The 24685-nt window shown below is 39.8% G+C and overlaps 1 protein-coding gene across 1 annotated transcript in view; it reads right to left on the minus strand.

Moving 5' to 3' along the window:
- The window catches only part of LOC131688080 (cuticle protein-like), a 116492-nt gene that overhangs the window by 36310 nt on the left and 55497 nt on the right, over nucleotides 1-24685 (minus strand). Inside the window, exon 5 of the mRNA XM_058972232.1 lies at nucleotides 346-465. Coding sequence (XP_058828215.1) covers nucleotides 346-465 — 120 coding nt within the window. The remainder of the gene's footprint in view (nucleotides 1-345; nucleotides 466-24685) is intronic.

The raw sequence follows: 24685 nt of genomic DNA on the forward strand, positions 1-24685 counted from the left end.
GTGATAATTTTAAATTTTTTATCTTCCATTTATCCATGGTTATTATTCCAGGAACACGAGAAATCTTTGCTATCAATTTGATACACAATATAACGTGCTACGATTTCTAAACTCACAATTTGAATAATTTTTTATAACAACTCATACGTTATCAATCACTGGTTTCCTTCGATTATAATCAAATCACATATTCTAATAAACAAAAGCAACTAGATGTGATCGCTTGTTGTAAGAAGGCACTCCTACCGGCACGCAGAGCCAATCCTTCCATTGTCCCTCTAGTATACACAGTCCATATTACATCAAATTTAAATAACCATCACAATCATTGCTAAAAACGCTCACATAATAATCCACAGCATATCCGGGTCTGGCGAAGACACTGGATCCAAACATTGCCAGAGCAACCAGTAGCACCATAGTACAGCTTCGGGACACCATGTTTCGCAGCTGTTCTAATTCAATGATTCACGTAATACGCTTAAATATTCTTAACCGACACGATCCGGGGAGACACCACCACGCTGGAACTTATGTAAACGGATACTGTACCGCCGACAGATGGCAAATTTGGTTTTATATAGCTTCAAATCTCCTACTTCTACGGCCCCTTGCGGTGACCAATGCTGCTTCTCTGGCGAACTGCCACTCTTCGGTTGCACGCTCTCAGCCGGAGAAGGTAGGTTGTATGCTCGCGGTAATCGCTGTAGATTTCGGACTCGTCGCTAAGAGCGCTGTTCTATCCTAATGCCATTCGCACGTGCTGTCGGTAAATCGTTTCTCTGGGGGGCAGCATGCGAAACCGAGCTAGTGGAAGAGATTTGTGTGCTGATTGGGAATTTTGGTTTAAGAGGTTTAAAGGGTAATTATGCCAATTTCCCAAATGGAAGTTAGAATTATAAAAATGAGACTGTCATTAAACTTTGTATTTTCTAAATACTCTCGTTGCCATAAAAAGTATATAGAACTTAATTTGATCGTAACTAATTCAATGAAATTACTAGTGTTTTTATTTTGGCTTAACCTTCAGATGGTCAAGCTCCATTTTTAAAACACGGGTGGTGGTGCCTTATGGAGACAGATATTCAAATGAAAAAAAAAATATGTGGATTGTGAATAAGTGTCGGCAATGCACCTGCGTGATTCAAAATAAAAAAAACTTTTCGGAACAATATTTATTACAATGGAAGTTTTGAAATTTAATGGATTGGTTAATGAAATTGTGCATATAACTGCTTCGAGTTAAATGATTTTCGCAAAATGAGATTTGTTTCTGGAAGAACAACAATTTTTTATTTCCAAATTGATTCAATTAATTTATTTTTATTTATTTATTTTAATTAAACAAAATAAATAAATAAAAATAAATTTATTGAATCAATTTAGAAGAGAAAAATTGTTGTTCTTCCAGAAATTGTGTCATTTTTTTCTACCGATTGTTGTATGGAAAAATATAGGTAGTCGTTAAATTCATTTGTGAAACGAGTTTTTTCTGTATTTCTACTTCTTTCTTCCTCTTTTGTCCAGACTATGACGTACCTTTCAATATAGGGACCCATTTTCGAAATTTCGAAGGAAATAGCAGGAAGAGTTTTTGAATGTTAATAATATTTATTGCACTGAACATAAACACACCATGTTGGCATTTAATCATTCGGAAAATGTGCGTCAATTTTATATAAACTTTTGAAGTGTGCATGATTTTTATAAATATAGCAAAATATTTGGATATGTGGAAATTTTATGAAACTGTCAATGGCGTACGGAGAAAAACAGCGCCGTCTCGCGTCATTTGAAATGACCGTGAAGGCAGGCATGGCAAAAGCACCGAACGGTACTGCACGGTACGCACTTCTACCAATAAACACGCCACCGAGAGCATTCATTACAGCACGCCATACCAGTGCTCGAGAAGAAACACCAGTCGTAGCGACAAAGGCACCGGTGTCGATGCCAACGCATAATATCCACCTACCGCGCTTAATGTTTCGGCAAAGCACCGACCCGAGTGTTTTTAACTTCGGCAGGCACCGCAGCCGAGGTGCTTCTGACTTCGGCAGGCACCGCGACCGAGTGTCTTTAGTTTCGGTAAACACGCCAGCATGTATTTCGGTGGCGATAGTCGCCGTGTTACTGCTGTCTTTTGGGAAGTTTTGTACATCGCAGTTTGGTGCGTTCAAATGAATGAACGCGCTTGGTACTTTGTGATCATTAAGGATTTAGATTGATGATGGTGCTGGAGTCGTATTTTACATTCCAGTAATTTTTTATATCAAATCACCACTGGCCGAATATTACGTCGCTGAAAAAAAATTAGGAATATAATTTATTCTAATTATACAGCATAAAAAAAGGTTTTTTAATTTATTTTCTTTTATTTTATTACATTTATGCGTACGCTTTTTCAATGCAAAGCATGTTGGATTAGGAGATATTTTTAAGCCATGAAACAAAACAAAACACTCTTAGAAAAATCAAATACTTACAAAATGTCAATTACTCCCGGTTATCCATTAAATTCTTTTTTAAGAAGACAGTTGTAAAGTCGTAGAATGTAAAGACAACAGGAAACTATCTTTCATCATTTGCGAGCTATAGATAAAAGTTGTGGTACTTATTTTTTTTTGAATGATCTTTTATTTCAGATTTCAAACGCAAAACTCATCGTAAACAAAGTATAAAATAAATAAAAAATATAATAATATAAAAAAAGATATCAGTTAGATGGAATACTACCTTCCATTTTTTCGAAAAGATCGCTGTTCAACTTGACAAATAAAATATTAGACAAATTTTTATCACTAAGGCGCAAACGTTTATCAGTCAGTATCAAACCTAATGCGCTAAACGCACGTTCAGCAGAAACTTGAGTACACGGTACAGCAAGAGCGACTTGTGCCAGGGAGTAAAGGATAGGCTCGGTCCTTCTTTGGTTCCAGTAATATTCGATGACTGAATCTGATGATGGCATTCGACGTCGTAGTGGCATTTCTCTCAGTTTAGTATCCACTGTTTGTTTTGACTGATCTATTGCTGAATCTTTTTTTCTCAACATTGCTTCGATACGCGAAACTGGAGTATTTGAAGATGATGGAACGTCAGCTGATGTAATCAATTCATTATCACTACCCTTGATTCTTTCCCAAATCATTTTTAAGTGAGCTAGACCAACACTTTTTTCATCTTCCGTGAGAAATTCTGATTCTGCATAATTTATGCGAGGGTCAAGGTGTAGAGCTGCAAGAAAGGATTTTCCTTCAAACATAACTGCTTTACGTGTATGCATAGCTGCGACCAGAGTTAAAGCCATATCACTATTTGTTTCCTCCAGTTGCAGCACACATTCTAGCCAAATGAAGAAGAAGTCTCCCATAATGATTGTTTCATTTTGTAGACGAACTGTTGCGCTATATACTGGATGAAATGATCGGACGAATTCTTTTATAAATTGTCAGTCTTCTTCAGTTAATTTAATATTGTTATTTTCTTCGATCAAGTCTTTGAGGAACTGTTCGTTCATTGCAAAATATTCCAACATAATATATGCGGAATTCCAGCGTGTATCGCAGTCTAACTTAGGGACGCTCACTCCACTTTGCTCAAAAATCCGACGGAACCTTGGTGTATGAAGAGAAGCTCTATTAAAAGTACAGTAAAATTGCGGTGTAATACACATTTGAAACAAACACGTATCTCGTGAAAAAATTGATGAGTTTAGTGAAGAGACCTACACGCGAATTGCATGAAAAAATGCAAAAAAATATATATATTCAACTTTAAGCTGAAACAATATTGGGGAAACATACCAACGTTCGCTTCCCTTTCCCTAAGGAAAACTACCTTTAAAAGATTGATCCATGGATACAATGAACGTGCTGAAACCTTCCCAATAGCTATTTATAACCGCTTACTCAACTATAGAAATAGTTCCGTTATTACTTATTTCAATTCTAACAAGTACAAGAGAAATCATTTCAATTATTTTATAGCTAATTTCCAGGAAGAAGTTTTGATACTCGCATAATTAATCATTATTTTGATATTTTTTCAAGTAAAATATGTAAATAGCTCAACCGTTTTGTAAAGTTGCGGCTTTGTATCAATAAAAATTTGGAGAGAACACATAATTTCGTATCTCATAACTTGCAAATCTTGGAAATCAGTTGAAAATGTTAGAATTATTCAATTTTTCCCAAATTATAAACTCGCTCACATGAATGCATAAACAATTTTGCATGCCATGTCTCATGAACAATTTTCAAAAAATCGACCTTTTTTACACGATTGCGTATACATTTAAAATTAAGTAAGTTAAATTTGGAGTCAAAATAGGAAGAATAAAATATGGAAGTAATTAAAGAATCCAACGGTGTGCGAAATTGCCACACTAATCCCTCAATAGTTTCAGCGAGTTTCTAATTTGGGAATAATTGAGTATCTCTGGCAATTTTCAACCATTTCTGATGATCTGGTTGTTAGTTTCGGAACTAATTGTTCTCTCTAAATCTTTATTGAAAAATAAGACGTTCTTTTATAAACATTTAGAGCAATTTTATGGAAAATCGTAAAGTACCAAAGTATTTTTAACAAAAGAACATAACATAGCATTTCACTGGAATGTTGAATTCTTCTGGTTTGCAGAATCATTGCAATGAAAAGCGCTTAGAAAACGACAGCGTAGTGAATTTGTTAGTGCCGAGGTTTTTTTTGCTAAAAATCAGGATTTTGTAGATATACTTGTTTTTGCGTTTGCATGTGATGAAATTTACAACCTACACAAAATCATTTGAAAAGTACATTATAGCACCGTGTTATAGACGTACGACCTACTATCGCAAACATTGGGTGAACAACCCTAGAACAGTTTCACTACAATATACGAATTGACAAAATCGACATTTTAACAGACGCATAAATACACACATACACACATACAGATAGGTGTACAAACCAGAAGAACCAATGCAGGCTTGTACGTATTTACTGATCAATGATACTTACTGCTTCGTCCGAAGCTGCCTTGCAGTAGCTTTTATTTTGTCTAAAATTGGTTTTAGTTTCAATTTCTTGATTGCATCGTATACGCAGAGCTGTAAAGTATGAGCTGCGCATCTAACACTATCAGAAATTGCGTTCGTAATAAATTCCAGAGTAGATTCCTCCTCAATGGTTCCATCGCAGTCATGTTCGTCAATTTCTTCAAGATCTATGTCGTAATCAATAAAATCGCATCCTTTTTGAGCTTCATGAATAAGTCGACCAGCTTTGAGATAATTTGCTCCGTTATCAGTAGTAATCGAATATATTTGATTAGTTTCAACATCAAACGTGTTTACTACACGTATTATCTCGTCTTTTAATGCTTCAGCAGTTTGAGAAGCATTGTAATCATACACTCCCATGGTTCTCAAAACAAATGTGCGACCCTTTATAAACTGTACGGCAACAGCAATCACGTTTCTACCTTTACGGGTGGCAGAGTCCACCTTCAAACAGATCATTCTGCCTTTCAGCTCATTTTTCGTTTAAACGCCAGCGCAGTTTTCTCTACATCCTCTGGAATGGTTTTACGGGTAATATTCGGTACTTTCAAAGCTTTGGTTAGTGTGCCAAGCAAATCAGCTAAGCCGGGTTGATCGAGCATATTGAACGCTAAGCCACCTGTCGTAACCATTTTCACAGTCAAATCCACCAGCAACTTGTTATCGTTGGGGACGGAGACCATGGGAATTTTTCGTGTAGGTCGGCAATTTTCTACATCCGTAGAATTAACCATATCGTTGTAGGCATCACTATGTACCGCTTGCAGGTGCCTCTTTAAACTGTTCAACTTGTCGGTCATAATCACTTTTGAACACATGACACACTTTGGAGGGGTTCCCTCTCCTTCTCTTACGAAACACTCAGTGACTAATTTTGCCACATCCTTTGAGAGCTTAGGACGCTTCACTGCTGACATTTTTCGACTCTATTTTTTAATTTCCGCACAACACGCAACACTGAACTACGCGCAAGATAATCGAACACTAAATAAGCAAAAACACTGGATCCTTTTTCGTGTGCTGAAAAAAAATCATATAAGTCGTGTGATTCAGCATGAGAGAGTCCGGCGAGAGAACGACAGCGAGAGTTAAGCCAACTTTACACCTTTCCGATCCGATCCAATGACGGCTCAGTACCGTGCACGGATGCCAATATTCTTTCATAAAATCACATGCGAGCATATACACTTGTCCGGGATGGTGCCGTGCCGGACAAGTGTGAATACTCGCATTTGGATTGTATGAAAGAATATTGGCGTCCGTGCACGGTACTGAACCGGCACCGAAACGGATTGGATAGGTGTAAATAGTGCTTTAGACAGACAGACTGGGAAAGAGTAAATTACGTAAAAAAAATCTCCTAGGAAGGGTCCATCTCGGCGTGATTTGTCTTTTTTAATCCTATTATACAAGATACCGAATAGGATGTCCAAAAATCAGTAGCAAATCCCTTGTAATAACAAAAATCCCAACAGTTATAAATGCACTATTGAACCGAAATGAATGAATTGAACAAAGATAGCATCAAATTTCTGACAATAGGAATGAGTTGAAAATAAGCTAAACACCCTATGTGCGATATCCGTATGCATTGAGGTCCTGTATTTTCTGCTATTTTGATGCTAGCAGGTTTGACAATTCTCTTTGGGGTGCAAAGGCAAAGAATTTCCGAGGTGTTAACCGAAGTTGAAAGCACTCGGCTCCGGTGTCTCTAAAATTTTTAAACACCCGGCACGAGTGCTTCCCGAACTATGCAAGCACCGGGTCGAAAATAAAACACCGCGACCGACACGGGTGCTTCGTTCGCAATCCACCGGTGCTTCGCATCGAGCACTGGTATGGGGTGCTAATCTCAATACGCCCGGTTGCAGTGTTCTAATGCAGCACGCGGTGCCGTGGCGTGTTTGGACATGTCTGCGTGAAGGTCCCTTGCTGACAGATAAAACTATGGTAGTAGCCAGGTGGAGAGAGCACTTCGAGGCATTGTTGAATGGAGAGAATGTTAGCGCGTCAACGAACAGAATAAGTATAAGTGACGATGGACAAGCTGTGGAGCCTCCGACGCTGGAAGAGGTGGAAAAGGCAATCAAAGAGCTGAAAAATTGTAAGGCTGCTGGAAAGGACGAGCTCCCGGCCGAACTTTTCAAACACGGTAGTGAGCAGCTGCACGGAATACTTCACAGTACTCTTTTGAAGGTATGGGAAAAAGAGGAACTACCTACTGACTGGCTAGAGGGCCTCATTTGTCCTTATACAAAAAGGGACACAGACTGGAGTGCGCCAATTATCGAGGAATATCGCTCCTCAATTCGGCGTACAAAATTATGTCACGTATTTATTCTGTTCAACAGATTGAGGCCGTTGGAGGAGTCATTCGTCGGCGAATACCAAGGTGGTTTTCGTGAAGGCTGATCAACAACGGATCAAATGTTTACCCTGCGACAGATCCTTGATAAATTCTGGGATTACAACTTACAACATTACAACAGACACTCCATCTGTTTATTGATTTCAAAGCGACGTACGATTCAGTGAAAAGAAACGAGTTATGGCAGATAATGGTAGAACATGGTATTCCGACGAAACTGATTAGGCTGATTCGTGCAACGCTGGATGGATCGAAATCAAGTGTTCGAGTTTCGGATGAGATTTCGACGTCCTTCGTAACCTTAGACGGATTGAAGCAGGGTGATGCGCCGTCAAACTTGCTGTTCAACATTGCTCTTGAAGGTGCCATCAGGAGAGCAGGTGTGCAAAAAGGAACGGTACCATCGTCACTCGGTCGCATATGCTCCTAGGATTTGCGGACGATATTGATATGATATCGACCACCGAGTCGTGGAAGAGGCATTCGTGCCTTTTAAAAGGGAGACAGCAAGAATTGGTCTCACAATCAACACCAGCAAGACGAAGTACATGATAGCTGGAAGAATATGTGGGTCCAATAGTGATGTTGGTGGTGAAGTGGTGTTAGGTTGTGATAAATTTAATAAATCCATGTGAAAGTAGTGGAAGAATTTGTGTACCTTGGAACTCTAGTGACGTGCGATAATGATGTTACCCGCGAGGTGAAAAGGCGTCTTGCAGCTGCGAATAGGGTTTTTAATGGTCTTCGTAGCCAGCTGAAATCCCGTAGTTTGCAGACGAAGACAAAATTCGCTTTGTACAAGACGTTGATATTTCCGGTTGCCTTGTACGGCCATGAAACGTGGACGTTAAAGGAAGTTGATCGTAGAGCGTTCGGTGTCTTTGAACGTAAGGTTCTGCGAACAATACTCGGCGGTAAAGAAGAAAATGGCATCTGGCGGCGTCGCATGAATCACGAGTTATACCAAGTATATAAAGGACTGGATATTCTCAAGCAAATCAAAAACGGCAGGCTGCGGTGGGCTGGTCATGTGGCACGAATGCCGGAAGAACGACAGGCGAAGATAATATTCAGTAGACAACCGGTACTTGGCGAGAATAAAAATGAGTAGTTTAAACGCAGCTCTGACCGATGTATACTCTTAATAGTATGACGCAACCTGCTATTCAGCTGATGATGCATGGGGCACGAAGGTTGCATGATCGATTGCCATTACACGTGGACTTGCACAAAGGAGACATCTGCTGGCCACCGAGATCGCGCGATTTGGGTTTGTTTCATTGGGTCTATGCCTGCGTTAAGTATGCTCCAACAACTAACCTCAGAATCTGTACTATAAACAAAATTAAAAATATACCTTCCTACAGAAATATTTTTAAATACAGTGAAGAGGCGATTTTATCTGCTTCATATGAAAATTGATAGTTGGTAGTTTGATGGCAAACAAAGTTAAATTCGAGTAAATCCTTTCTTGAGTATTTTTGTTTATCTTGAAGATCCAAAATATGCAAAAAAATTTTTTTTTAATTTTGCACTGTCAGACCACCTTAAGGGAAGTTTGAGCTACATACTCAGGATAGGTATGCGGCATGTATCTAGGGACTAAAAAAGAATATTTTAATATCTTCGGATTCTTAAAAAGAATAAAAATACATGTCCCGATGTTATCGATGTCCCCGTTTTATCAGCCTAAAATTCACCAAGAGGCTGATAAAATTCTTGTTTAAATTTAAACTCCATGTGAAAAAAGATGGGTGGCTAATGTCATAGACATAACCAAAGTGAAATAGAAAACACTTTAGACAGGTTATACAAATGCTACAATTTTGACTATCTTTTGAAATGTTGTATTAAAAGTAATTGTTTCGTTATTTCTAATGGAAATACCGAAATACCGATACATGCACATCGAAATCAAAAATATTCGAACATATTTATCCTCATATGGTACCCTAAAAAGAGCATTTAATGATCTTTTTGTAAATTGAATCATTACACAAAACTGTCAACAAATCACACAATTGATAACTTCATATTTTGTGCTATTCTACGTGAAAGCGAAGATATTTTCCACCATCCTCTGATGCTAGTAATAACAAAATTTCAATTCGATTCTTTGTTGATAAATTGGAGCCTTTGGAGCTGGTGTGATTGTGCCATCTGAGACAGCGCGCATGACGAACTTTTCGGACAGCTGCAAACGGACGGCCGCTTCTTCTTGTAACCTTTGCAGGGCCGTCGGATAGCGTGGGTAGTATGGGTAGTACTACCCACTCGAAAATAACCGAGAGGAGAATTACCCACTGGAAAGTTTGAAACAAACTAAAACCTGAAATTAACCGCATATTTGTCTTGCGCACAAAATGGATGCATTTGAAATTCTTGATGCACAATAATTTAATTTTGTTATTGAGATACGAATGTCTTTTGGCTTACAATTTAAATTTCTTGTAAATATGGTGTAATAATTAGGATTTGTTTAAAATTTAAACTTAATTTTTATATTTTGACACATTTACATCTTAAAACAAGGAATTCAGATCGATATGTAGAATAAATATTAGTGCATTTTTATTCAGACTAAAGGATGCAGTTAGAGATATTTTCAAAAAATAGATATACAATTTGTTATTTTTTATCACGAACTATTATTTGATTAACAATTGAAACAAGGAATTACACTGTTAGGCTTATTATAAGGAAGGCAAAAGGTATATACAAGAGGAATTAATTTCAACATCAGAGTAGAAGAGACCTTATCAGGCTATTTATCGTGTTTAAAAATCTGTATATGAGAGACATATAGGGAGATCCAGGATAGCTAGCACATCTCGGACTGGAAAAAGGCCGAAGGGATTCGTTTAACGGAGATCTGGCTCTAGGGCACTAGGTACACGACCAGACAACATGTTTAATGTTGCGATAATCGTCATCATAAGCGCAGAGACCGCTCTCCACGACACCGGAGATGCTCATCCAACGCCTTTTCTCATTCTCATTCTAATCTAAGTGTCCGCTTTCCCATTACCCGGAATGGAGTAATGCAAAAGAATTCAAATGTGATTTATCAGATAAAGAACTAAGAAACTCCCAACTCCCATCGAATGGAGAGCATCCTTGGAACTCTAACAATGTGGACATGGTCGTTGATGGGTAAATATAAAACCATCAGTTTTGTGGGGAAAATGTATGCAACACAGCCTCTTTTATGATCACCCTCACCACTACTGTCATAATAATTAGCATAGAAGCGATGCATAGCTGTCATCATCTAACAAACGCTATAGTGATATGCGCACTACAATGCTTAGCGTGAGCATCTTTGATGTCAGATAAATTTGAGTGTTGAAAGAGCATTACGTTTAAATAAGGTATTATCATTTCATCGCGGAACATCAATTGTTTGAGTATAGTTCTATATGGAAAGCTGTTGCCGCCGAAAAAGGATTCTTGGTTCCGCATATTCCGATCAACGGGTTAATAGAATACAGCCACCAGATGAAACATTATTTCTCTCGTTAATCCTTCGACAAACTGGTGTCAATAACCGCTTTTTCAGCATTCATTAAGTTTTTCATTTGTATTTCTAACGTTGCGTATATTCGGAAAAAATCGGGTGATCTGATATTCAAAAAGTCCTGATGGGACCTTTTCACGTGCAATTCTGAGCTTTTGGTGGAGTAGTCATGATCATATTGAAACTGTCGCAGAATATCATGCAGTAAGATAGATCGGTTAGCAACCTGAAGAGCTACCTTTGGAGTTGAAGTCGTCTTGAACTAGCTGAGGTGCGATGTATAGGGGAACAATGTCTGCCTTTGATTCGGACTTGAGAACCGACAACTTCAATATCTGGTACCGAGGATTAACTCGGCCTTGGCGAATAATGGTAAAATTGTAGAAGATCCACGTCGGAAGCTAACCAAATGCTTCGTGTTAAACCTAGGAAAATCAGGGGAACGAGATATAGGAATACTTGGGGTTTATGATGTCTCTTGTAGAAATGCCTGTTAGTTTCTAATGTTTCCGAGACGAGGAGCCACTTACTTCGGTATTAGCACCCTTCAAAGGACAATCTCAGGCCTTTACGAGGCAGCTTAGGAGAGGAAATGATTTTCTTTTTTTTTAAATTTATAGGCACATTAGAACATGTTCTCTCAATGTGATTGTCAGACTCTCGCTCTTTAGTAAACAAGGGAGCGCAGAAACTAGTCGTGGTTTCTATGTTTCTACATTGGGTACCTGTATAGTCCAATTGTTCGCAATGACGGCATGCCCTGAGGCACAAAAAGGTGAACAGGTAGACGAGCCCAGTTGAAAATAAACAATGTTTGGAAGAGTAGATCCGGCGAAAGTCGCATGACATGAGACTGATTGAAAATAAGTTCTTACACTCCTCGATTTATGCTGAACGCATTTGCTTGCAAACCAGAGCTTTCACTGACTGAAGCAAGAGGTTTTAGAAGGAGCCAACCCCGTATTCGACCTCTATGGAGCCAGAGAAGCTGTTTCTTGTTGAAGATACCTTTCCATTAGGCAACACTATCATGCGGCCTAAGTACCCACGCAAAGGTTTTATCAGAGGTAATAGAAAATTAATGCAACGAAATTCAAAAGAATAGAGTAATTGGTACTTAGCTGTGGAACATTTGTAGTACCAGTAATCAATAAACACATTTTCGCTGAGCCATCGGTTACACAGTCCGTTAACAAAGGGTATTTTCAAATAGCCACCAGGTATTATCCGGAAATTTTCACTTTCACTTACATACAGATACACCATGTCTTAACTTTCGTTACTACTAGTAGAAATCACTACGAATCTTACCACTCACTCGGGGTAAAAAGCATGAATTTCAGCTCAAATGCATCAACTGATAGAGTCAGAATCAATCAACCGATAGAGTCGGAATCGGACGGATAGTTGGGATAGGTTGGTGTGGCGGCGCTAGTGTTTATCGTATATTAATTCAAATGTTTACGCACGTTTTTCAAATATTTTTGTTCGATCATGGATGTCTGTTCTCTGTGGTAACGGTTTGAAAATAATTACAACGATCTTGTTTTAAATTGCAAAGTCTTTACAACGAATGGGAAATGTGATTTTTTGATAATGTGTCAGAAGCGATGTTCTGATTATTCGCTATGTGCCGACATAATTAGTTTGTGGCATCATGTCTGGTTTTGATTTGCTAACATTTTTCTACAAAAGAGCGAACACCGATTTAGTACATAATTTCACGCACGATCCTCATTAATTGCTTCAACTGGTGAGAATTGTGATTTGCTGGCGAATGTAAAAAGAAGACGTGGTGTCATAAGAGGAAGAAGCCTTGAACTTCAAAGGAGAAGCTAAGGAAACCATACATTAACATAAGACTACTGTACACTAAGATGAGATGTGGTAGGATTTAGCAAATTGAGAATATTTTGTTGATTTATTTTTTCTAGTATCTACCAGCTTCGAGTTCGAAGAGTTCGTATCTAAAAGCGCGCCAAACCGCGGATTCAAATAGTGTGCCACTTTAGAAGAAAAATTTTCTGGTAAAATGTGAAATATTGTTCCTAAGTAAGTGACACATTGAACATGCTTTGCTGATCAGAATACTTGTTAAGCATACGAAATCTGATAAAAAAATCATGATTTTAAACCATTTATTTCACTATGGAATTCTTCTTGATTAACACAAATATTTAAGTACCGATAATTTCTCGGTACTACCGACACTGAGAGTGTCAGTACCGCGCTACAGATTCATGCTAAATTCGTTATTAGGAATCTTAGTTTCTATATTGCGATACTGAACTTTTTTTCCAAAAAGATGACATGGTTATAAATGGTAGCTTAGGTAACTCGTAGGTCTTTTATCTAATTAAAGCGTCATTTGATGCAACAGAGAATATGTAAATATAAATGCAGCGCGAAAATTGGTATGTGTTCACAATTATTTTTTTGAACTTTGACGTAAGTGCCAATATTTGTGAAAAAATCGTCCCCATGCAAGATTCGAACATGCAGTTTGAGTGTGGGGCCCCCTGCGTTATTTCTGTGTATGATGCCCCAGGAAGAGCACATAACTATCATATTGATGATAGTGAAACTTATCCGCCCTCAAGCAAGATCACTTAACCGACCCACGCAACTCAAGTTAATGCATCAATTTTATTTGCACGCTAAACAATTTATCTCATAGATACTAGGCGCAGTTGTTGCACTTGTCGGGGAATAGAGGTGTTTAAAACAACGATCTTAAAAACCGTGTACCGATTTTGATAGTACTAGATGATTTTTAGAAGCACATGTACACGGTGTTCTTGCTATGTCGTCTGCCTAATTACTGACTCGTGATCTGGTGTACGTAACTAGGAATTTTAATTTGATATCATCAGATCTTGTACTCGAATACTGCTCTTGTATCCACGAATAGACGGATGGGTACAAAAATACTAAATATCAACCGCTACGGTATAATTTCACATAGCAGGAATACAACACCTTGTTGTACTGTATTGCTGTATTCCTGATTTTGCTCAAAACTACTAGTTATAGTACATATGTTGTGGAAGTCGATTATCAGTGAATTAAATAAATTTATGTGCTAAGATATTTCACTGATTTTCTGTAAAGGGAATAAATTGGGTCAAAAACAAATAAATCAAAGAAAAACCATTTTACCTTGGGGGAATTTCAATAATATTTGCATATTTTTTCAAATACTCTGAGAAAAAAATTAATTTACGTAGCGGTTTCTATCACAACTTTTTAACATTGTACTAAACGCTTAGTTGTTAAGGGGAGCGCTGGCTTAAAGTGCTCAAACTGAAAGTAATTTTGTTTCACGATTTTGAAAGCAAGGTAACAATGGACCTCTTTTTTTTTTTTATTCAAATCGTTTATTTGATAAGGCACGTTGCGTTAGCTTAAAGGTGCCAATTTTGTTTTGTTTTACATTTTAACTTGCTTAAAACTAGGGGATTACATATTGATTTTTTTTAAAATGAAACTAATGCGATTTTATAGCTATCTTATATATCTACACAAGGGGATAATATTATTTTCGTAAGATTGGGGGGGGGGGGTCATTTAGTTTTTGTGGCAATATGGTTTGACATTTTTATCAGTGAGATTATTGGAGCAAATAATGTTTAACTAAGGGGGACAATTTTTTACGACTAACTTAAAACTAGGAATAACTAGAGGGCATGATTGAATTTTGTAAAGATTCGTAATTATAGTTATTTTTGTGGGTAGTAGAGTTGGGCATTTTCAACGAGATTATATAATATAATAGTTAAAACTAGAAGAGACAAGAAGAGCTAAATGCTTCGTGATGATATTGGGGGGGGGGGGGGGGTAGGGGTGTTACTTCTGTGTATAAGAGTCAGGGGAGGGAGGGTAGACAAAGATGGCAGGGAGAGAAAATTATTTCAGTTTCAGGCATCGTGAGATCAACGGATGGATTACAAACTCGGGTGGCCTTCATCAGGGGAATCATGTACTGGGACGCCGGGTGGTCCTCCTCAAGATGGCAGGGGTTTTTCCAGACGATTTCGTAGTACGGCTCAGATGTGGATCGGCTACATTTCAAGTTAAGCGTGTTATGTTCGTGCCGTAGGTCCCGTGTTTGTTGGCTCATTCGATAAAGATGCTTTGATACAGGTGGAAGAGGGTTCTGAGAATGATAAGGAAAATAAGAAGGGGCAGTTAGACTTGTATATTGATGGTTTTCACAAAGGTGTATATAAGAGACATATAGAGGACATCGCGGCTTGCCAGCACATCTCGAACCGGGACGTTGGTTGGTCTTCCTCGGGCCCGCAGGGTATCCATTAGCCGAGACCTAGCGGAACTGTATTTTTTTTTTTTTTTTTTTTTTATTTTGATTATAGAGGTTTTAACCTTAAGGTCATTCGCCTCTTCGGGTTAGAAAAATCTCTTATGAAAAATTTCTAACCCTATGTGCGGGGTCGGGAATCGAACCCAGGTGCGCTGCGTACAAAGCAATCGATTTACCAACTACGCCACACCCACCCCAGCGGAACTGTACTCGGTGCACGCCCAGACAATGTGCTCGATGTCGTGATAGCCGTCGCCACAAGCGCAGATACCACTATCCACGAGCCCAATACGCCGGAGATGTGCATCCAGCGTGTAATGGTTTGCCATGAGTCGGGACATCACACAAATGAAGTCACGACCCACATCCATCCCCTTGAACCAAGGTTTCGTCGATACCTTAGGGATTATCGAATGTAGCCACCTTCCCAGCTCTCCACTGCTCCACGAAGTTTGCCAACTTTCGAGGGTTCTCTGATGAGTAATACTGAAAAATTCGCTGAAGCAAATTGGTCTTTCGTAAACGTCTCCTTCTAAGGCACCCACCTTAGCTAAGGAGTCTGCCTTCTCATTGCCCGGAATGGAGCAATGAGAAGGGACCCATACCAAGGTAATCTGGAAAGAGTTGTCAGATAAAGCACTCAGTAGCTCCCGTATTTTCCCCAAAAAATACGAGGAGTGCTTTCCATGTTTCATCGAGCGAATAGCGTCAATAGAACTGAGGCTATCCGAAACGATGAAGTAATGGCCTGCGGGTAATGTTTCAATGACTCCAAGGGTATACTGAATGGCAGCTAGTTCTGCGGCGTAAACTGAAGCAGGGTCACTGAGTTTGTAGGAGGCGGTGAACTTTTGATTGAAAATACCGAAGCCAGTGGATCCTTCGAGGTTTGATCCGTCAGTATAGAACATCTTAGAACAGTCGACTTCTCGGAATTTATTATAAAAAATGTTTGGAACCACTTGTGGGCGTATGTGGTCCGGAATTCCACTAATCTCGTCTTTCATGGATGTGTCGAAGAAAACAGTAGATTCAGAAGTATTTATGAAATGCACACGGTTGGGATTGTAAGAAGAAGGGTTAATATTCTGCGCCATGTAGTCAAAGTACAGGGACATGAAACGGGTCTGAGAATTGAGCTCAACAAGCCTTTCGAAATTTTCAATCACTACCAGGTTCAAGATATCGCATCGAATGAGCAATCGATATGAGAGTTCCCAAAATCGATTTTTCAACGGGAGAACGCCCGACAGCACTTCGAGACTCATCGTATGGGTCGACTGCATGCACCCTAAGGCGATACGCAAACAACGATACTGAATTCTTTCGAGTTTGATGAAATGTATGTTCGCGGCGGAGCGAAAGCAGAAGCATCCGTATTCCATTACCGACAGTATCGTTGTTTGATACAACCTAATTAGGTCTCCTGGGTGGGCACCCCACCATGTTCCGGTTATTGTACGAAGAAAGTTGATCCTTTGCTGGCATTTCTGTTTCAGATACCGAATATGGCATCCCCAAGTACCTTTCGAGTCGAACCAGACCCCTAGATATTTTACTGTGAAGACCTGAGCGATAGTTTGACCCATTAATAGAAGCTGTAGTTGTGCTGGTTCTCGCTTCCTTGAAAATACAACTAGCTCAGTTTTCTCCGTGGAGAATTCGATACCCAGCTTAATAGCCCAAGCAGACAAATTGTCCAAGGTATTCTGTAATGGTCCTTGTAGATCGACAGCTTTGGGTCCCGTAACAGACACCACGCCATCGTCTGCAAGTTGCCTTAACGTGCAGGAATTGTCAAGACATTCATCAATGTCGTTGACGTAGAAATTGTATAACAGGGGGCTTAGACATGAGCCCTGGGGAAGGCCCATGTAGCTAAATCGTGATGTCGATAAGTCACCATGCGAAAAATGCATGTGCTTTTCCGACAACAAGTTTAGTAAAAAGTTGTTTAAAGTCGCTGAAAGACCATGCTGGTGCAGCTTCTCTGAAAGAATGTTGATCGAAACTGAATCAAAAGCCCCCTTAATATCTAGGAACACTGATGCCATCTGCTCTTTGCTAGCATAGGCCATTTGAATTTTAGTTGAGAGCAACGCAAGACAATCGTTCGTCCCTTTGCCTTTGCGAAAGCCAAATTGTGTATCTGACAGTAAGCCATTTGCTTCGACCCAATTGTCGAGGCGGTATAGGATCATTTTCTCGAACAACTTCCGGATACAGGATAGCATTGCGATCGGACGATACGAATTGTGGTCGGAGGCTGGTTTTCCTGGTTTTTGGATGGCGATGACCTTCACTTGCCTCCAATCGTGTGGGACAATGTTAGCCTCAAGAAACTTATTAAATAAGTTCAACAAGCGTCTCTTGGCAGAGTCTGGCAGATTCTTCAACAAGTTGAATTTGATTCTGTCTGGCCCTGGAGCTTTATTGTTACACGACAAGAGAGCAAGTGAGAACTCCACCATCGAAAAAGGTGTTTCGTTCGCGTTATCGTGACGGGACGGGGCGCGGTAGATCTTCTCTGCCGGGGCGGAATCCGGACAAACCTTCTTAGCGAAATCGAATATCCAACGGTTTGAATATTCCACGCTCTCATTAGTACTGTTTCGATTTCGCATACGTCGGGCTGTTCCCCAAAGAGTGCTCATCGATGTTTCTCTCGTTAAACCGTCGACGAACCGGCGCCAATAACCGCGTTTTTTGGCTTTCATCAAACTCTTCATTCGCTTGTCTAACGTCGCGTACTGTCGAAAACTAGCGGGTAACCCGTCGTTCCGGAAGGTCTTAAACGCGGCGGCCTTCTCTGCGTACACGTCTGAGCACTCTTTATCCCACCAGGGATTGGGAGAACGTTTTTGTATGTTCGCGCCGGGTACTGGCTTAGTCTGAGCTTGATTCGCGCTGTCGAGAATCAAGCCAGCCAAAAAGCTGTACTCTTCCTCCGGAGGAAGTTCTTGGGTAGATTCGATGTTGTCGGATATCGCGGCAGCATAGCTCTTCCAATCGATATTTCGTGTGAGGTCATACGAAATATTGATTGATTTCAATGGCCTTGAACCGTTATTGATTGAGACTACAATCGGCAGATGGTCGCTGCCGTGGGGATCAGGAATTACCTTCCACGTGCAATTTAACCGCAGCGATGTTGAGCAAAGGGACAAGTCTAAGGCGCTCGGGCGCGCTGGAGGAGCAGGAATCCGTGTCATTTCACCCGTGTTTAAAATTGTCAAATTGAAGTTGTCGCAAAGATCCTGAATTAAGGAAGACCGGTTATCATCATAGAGGCAACCCCATGCTGTACCGTGAGAGTTAAAGTCTCCTAAAACTAGTCGCGGTGCTGGCAGAGATTCTAAGATGTCTTGTAGCCGTCGGTGCCCAACCGCGGTGTTGGGGGGAATATATATGGAAGCTATGCAAAGGTTTTTGCCTTTGGTTGTTACTTGGCAAGCGACAACTTCAATACCTGTTATCGAGGGAAGGTTAATTCTGTAGAAGGAATAGCACTTTTTGATCCCCAAAAGCACTCCTCCATAGGGGGTGTCTCGATCCAGGCGAATAATATTAAAGTCGTGGAAGTTGAGATCTATGTCGGAAGTTAACCAAGTTTCACATAATGCAAATGCATCGCAACTCAAATTATTTATTAAAATTTTGAAGGAATCGATTTTCGGGATGATACTTCTGCAATTCCACTGTAGAACAGTGATCAAATCCGTGACCTCGTTCGATGAGTTAGCCATCGAAGGATACAATCGCTGAGAGGAGGGGCCATTTAGCAGTCAACTGCTTCAAAAATGTTCTCACTGTAGGGAGAAAAGCTAACATAAGACTTTTAATAGGATCAGTAATATTGAAAGTTTTTATTATCCAGTCCACTATGTCCGAGAGTTTTATAATTCCAGTACTGTGATTACTCTCGAACTGAAACAGAGGAACACTTGGGATTTTTGATGTTCCTGGAAGTGCTGGGAACTCCTTCTCTGAGCTTAATCCTCCGAGACCAGGAGCTAATTGCTTCGGTTTGGTTGCAACACTTCCAATAGATGTGACTTTCGGAGCCCCGTCAAGGGACACCTTCTGGCCTTTACAAGGAACTTTACGAGAGGAAATGTTCCTCCTCTTCCTATAAATTCTAGGCACCCTAGTAGATGTTCCCTCTTGTGGGTTACCAGTCTCGCCCTCGTCAGGAGGCAAGTGAGTATAGATGTTTGCTGAGGATGGTGGCGTAGCATTCTTTAACATTTCTGCGAAAGAATGTTTGGATCGTCCCGCAAGGGAACGTTTCAGTTTATCCCCGCGTAGTTTGTACGCGGGACATGCCGAGATATCATGCAGACTCTCCGCACAGTAAGGACACTTTTCGGCTTGCCTACTGCACGAATCATCTAGATGATTCTCCCCGCATTTTCCACAGCGGGCCTTATTACTACAATGGGTGGCTGTGTGACCCAATTGTTTACACTTTGTGCAATTCATGACCCGCGGCACAAACAGACGCACAGGCAGACGAACCTTGTGCAAGAGGACGAAATTTGGCAAAGCGGTACCAGCGAAGGTCACCCGATAAGAGTTTGATTGGGGGTACGTTTTTGAACCATCCCCCGCAACTACTACTGAGTGCAAACGTTTGCACTCAAGTATTTTAACTGGCTGAAGTAAGCGGTCTCTGAATCGGCCAACCCCGTACTTCAGCAGATCCTCGCACGTCAAACTCTCATCGGTTACGACGCCTTCGGATTGTACTCTTACAGCCGGAATATACACGTTATAATCCCGCGTAAAGTGCTCACAGCAAGCAATATCGTTTGCCTGCTTTGAGTTGGCTAGCAACACCCTTATCTTGTCCGAGCGGACCTTTGAAATTTCGGTCACAGCCGAGAACCGTTCCGTCAGGTCTCTAGAAATCTGAAGAAGATTCAGTGATTTAGTCTTGGGCCGAAAGAAGACCACAAATGGACCAGTTGAGAGTTCTGGATAGCATTTGGGCCGAGGGGGAGCCTTAGAAGTTGAACCCGATTCAACTTCCATTTGACCATCCGGAGAGGGAACCATAGAAAACGTCAACGCACGGGGTCAGCGCCCGCGCAGACGGAAGAAAGCAATAAATGTGTTACAAATGACAAAAATCACTTAGCTTTAAACTGGTGTCCAACGACGAACCGATCCAGCTTATACAGCTGGCTATTGTTTAATCCTCACACGCGAACAAAAGACTGAGGACCGAACCGAACTGGCAAAATAACCTTGAATGCGGATTAACACTATTCTTTATCGCCTCACACAGCACTACGGACTAGAAAAAACAACCTCTGTCTCGATGGAGAGCTCGAAAACGAATGAATGGACCTCTTGTGTAATGTTAAGGTAAATTTAGACATTCATTATGCACGAAAAACAATTCAGTCACGCAGAGCCACACATACGAGCGTTCTTAAAGTAGTAGTCCAACCGTTTTCATGTCGAGGAGCGCCACAGAGGACAAGACAACTCTTGATAAAATTGTCTGAAACAGGAGATTCAATAAGATTTGGAAAAATTGTACCTTACTCGATAATCAAAAAAAAAGAAATAGAAGACAGTTTGAATTTCGAAAAATGGCATCATCCGAAAATTCTCATATTTTTACGGAAAATTCGCTCACTTTTCTTCAAAATAATGTGGAGAAATTTTTACTATTTTTACTAATTCAATTGTTACTTGAGCAGTGTGGCTAGCGCGATTACGCGAGACTATCGTAAAGGTTCAATAGTAACAATTAAGCGAATAAAAAAATTCGATGGTTTTTCTCACTACACCAGACGTCCCTTTTAAACTTAGACTTTTGTTTGGTACCCGTAAATTTAATTCACACAGTTTCTGAAATTTCCTATTTCATAATCATTTCTAAACCAGTGAAAAATTAATAGTACAAAATTAACTTTCAGTTAGGAATCTTTCCAATATCACAATCTCGAATCTTTCAGAACCATTCCAAGTTAACACACGTCCAACAAATCGACAGAGCCAGGAAACCACATATGAATGACCAGATTATTTAAAAGTGGAACACTTTCAAATGCGTTTATCTTTTAACCGCCTATCGAGAAACAGAACACTGATGACTGCTCCCTTCATCTTCAGTTTCCGGTTCATTCACGTTTTATATGTCCCTACTGGACGGAACTGTGGATCATTTTGAGAATTCAGCTTGCTGTTATGGCAGCAGGCTGGATCTTCCCATAACGTAACAGGACCATCATGGGACTGCTGATGCTGATTTTTTGCCACAGGAACAGTTCCCTTGCCAAGTCATCTTTTTTCCATAAATCATCCGCGAGAACAAACTTCAATCTGCTAGAAACCGCCTTATAAAATTCGATTTATTTGAAGTTGGTTTTCGCATAAGTTTCATCGTCAATCAACACACATCCAAAAAGTTTTATCAGTACTCGACCGTACAGCTAACAGGCCCGGGATCTGACTATTTTTCGCTGTTTATCTCGGTGACATTTGTTGTCTACTCTAGGATGGATTCGCCGCTCAGATCAGCGTACAGTTTTTTCACTATGATGGCATAGATCTTTGTCGAAAAAACCAATTTGCAATTGTTCCAAGAGATTTGCTTGTGAGAAACTTATAGACAATTCAACTAAGATTGAGCCATTGGTACCAATCCTTCAAAACAGGGGCGGATCCAGAACAAAATTTCGGGAGGGGTTTGAAATTTCAATTTTAAAATGAACATTGTGCAATTTGTGATACGTAGTATTTAATTTAATGAGAAACAGTTTGGTTGGTCAAATTTTGTTTGGAATGATTTTGAGTTTGAAACTAATATAAAATTGAAACTAATTTAAAATCTCTCTACAAGCAAAAAAAATTCGGAGGGAGTCCGGACCCCCAAGACCCTACCCTTGGATCCGCCACTACTTCAAAAGCAGCAGTAAGATAATCGACTGAGAAACAACGCTGATCTTCTTCAACAGGCTAACCTTTAATTGATGTGGATGAATCAACACTCGTACTTGGACTTGTGTTAGAATTTCTCTTATTTTGTTGTCTATTGTTTTTCCTGAAAATACCGACTCCAATATGGAAGCTACAACTAGGGTTGCCACCCCTCCGGGTTTGACACGGAGACTCCGGTTTTCGGGAGCGATCTCCGGGCCTCCGGGTTTCATATCAATTTCTCCCGGTTTAGTGGGAAGAATAATAATTTAATTTTTTTAATAATTGATTCTTTACAAAATATTTATAAAGTGTAAGTTTACTATTACTCTGGTTCAGATTTATTTTGCCCGACTAACACTTCGTTTCAAGGTGGCGAAAATGAGTTCACCAAATATTGCTGAATATGAAAAGCAAGTCAAATTTACTACAAATTAAGAAAAGTAGTATTTCGCTATATGCTACAATTGAAATGTAGCATCCCACTAGAGATGGCCGGGTTTAATTTTTTTCGAACCCGAACTCGACCCGAACCCGAGAGCTTGAAAATTAAAAAACCCGAACCCGAGCCGAGCCCGAAATTTTAAAATTTGAAAAACTCGAACCCGACCCGAGTCCAAACCTTTTAAAATTGCAAAACCCGAATCCGACCCGAACCCGAGAATGAAAATTTTATAAAACCCGAGCCCGACTCGAATCCGATAATTTCAAAATTTAAAAACCCGAACCCAACCCGAACCAGAAAATTTATAATTTGAGAAATCCGATCTGAACCGGACTTATTAAAACCCGATCTGATCCAAGGCTCATCTAAGAATTATATAATCACTCAAACCTGAAGTAGCACCATACGCATCTAGTTATATCTGCCTATGGCAAAACGATTTACTGGCGAGAGGAATTAGCATTAATATTTACTATTATTAAACGTCTAATTTGTAATGTTCTGACAAACTTATTTAACCAAAAAAATTTATCGGAAACCATTCCTGCAAGAGTAGTTTTGTATAATCTATTAGGTATATTAAATTAAGCCATGTCAATTGGCAATTCGTATTCGACAGTTTACACGTCGGCACCCGCGTTACTGGTTGGTATGGTGAAACTTGTGCCGAGGGGTGTCAATCAAGATTCTCTGAAGAGTGCTTGATGTTCCATTATTAGCTAGTATGGTATACGCGCCAGTAGAGATGTTTCGACATCTCCAATGGAGTTCTCATAACGACTCCAAACTTCTACAAATCCGCTCATGGTTTGAACAGAACGCACAATATTTTTGCAATCAATTTCTTTAAGATCGTAGAAATTCATATATTTTCATTAAGGAATCCGGATCATGCAACGGCCCAGCCCGAGGACAATCTGACATGAAGTGCTTGTTTCATATATGTACCACTGATTTGATAGTGGCGCTAGTATACCATTACCATATGAGTGCCATCATTGATAGATTGTCTTTACTTCCCGTAGATATCTACTCGCTTGAACTAATATTTTCAGATAAATATCCTTTGACTTGATTTATTGATGATATAAATCGCATAGAGATTTTAAAAGCGAAACACTTATTGTTGAAAGCTCTCTCATGAGTGTTCGTTCAACAAATAAAATGATTTGGGCAGTTTGCGAATCTGAAGAAGTTTGCGAATTTTATACATGAATAAAAAATACAATATTCTAACATCAGAAAATATTATGAATTCTGGCGATTAAATTGTGGTAAAATTTAGTGCGATTATATGTGTAATCCATTCGTATCACGAAGTAAAGTTAAATACTACAAAAAGAGCCTGGTGTGTTGTGTATAGACGTAAGCAGCGTCAATAAATGGATTGGTATTATCTGTTCAAAACCCGAACCCGACCCGACTACGAAAATTCCAAATACGAATAACCCGAACCCGACCCGAACCCTAAAGATTAAAATTTCAAAAAATTCAAATTTGAAAACCCAGAACCCGACCCGAACCCGAAAAATCTAAATTTACAGAACCCGACCCGAAACCCGTTGGGTTCGGGTCGGGTCCGGGTTTCCCACTAAGTCGCTCAAAATTATGTAAAAAAGTCATTTTGCTGCAATTTTAGCAAATCACTTCACTGTTAGTGGTGCTTATCACCAGTTACACCAAGGTATGGCAGATTTGTTCTAATCCAACTGACTAGGTCAACATCAAACGAGTAGTTCCCGTGTTGTTGCTACTCCTGCAGCGACCCTTAACTGTTGACTAGGGAGGTGAGTTTTGCCCCTTTGTTGCGACTTCTGGTGATGAATAACCGACATCACATAGTGCTTCCCATGTGATACCGCAGCCTCCTTTGCTCTCCTTTTTCTGTTAGTTATGGAGGAGAGCAATGCTCGTTCGACTCATCCTTCGCAGCGAGAGTAGTTGGTGCTTTTGTATTCTTGGCACTTAGTCGGGGAAGTGCAATACTACACCAGATTAAACCGACAAAACCGTTCTCAAATGTGAAAAATTTACAGCTTTACTCTAACGTAGTAATAAA

The sequence above is a fragment of the Topomyia yanbarensis genome, chromosome 3 (assembly GCF_030247195.1).
Source record: "Topomyia yanbarensis strain Yona2022 chromosome 3, ASM3024719v1, whole genome shotgun sequence".
In the NCBI taxonomy this organism is placed as follows: Eukaryota; Metazoa; Arthropoda; class Insecta; order Diptera; family Culicidae; genus Topomyia; species Topomyia yanbarensis.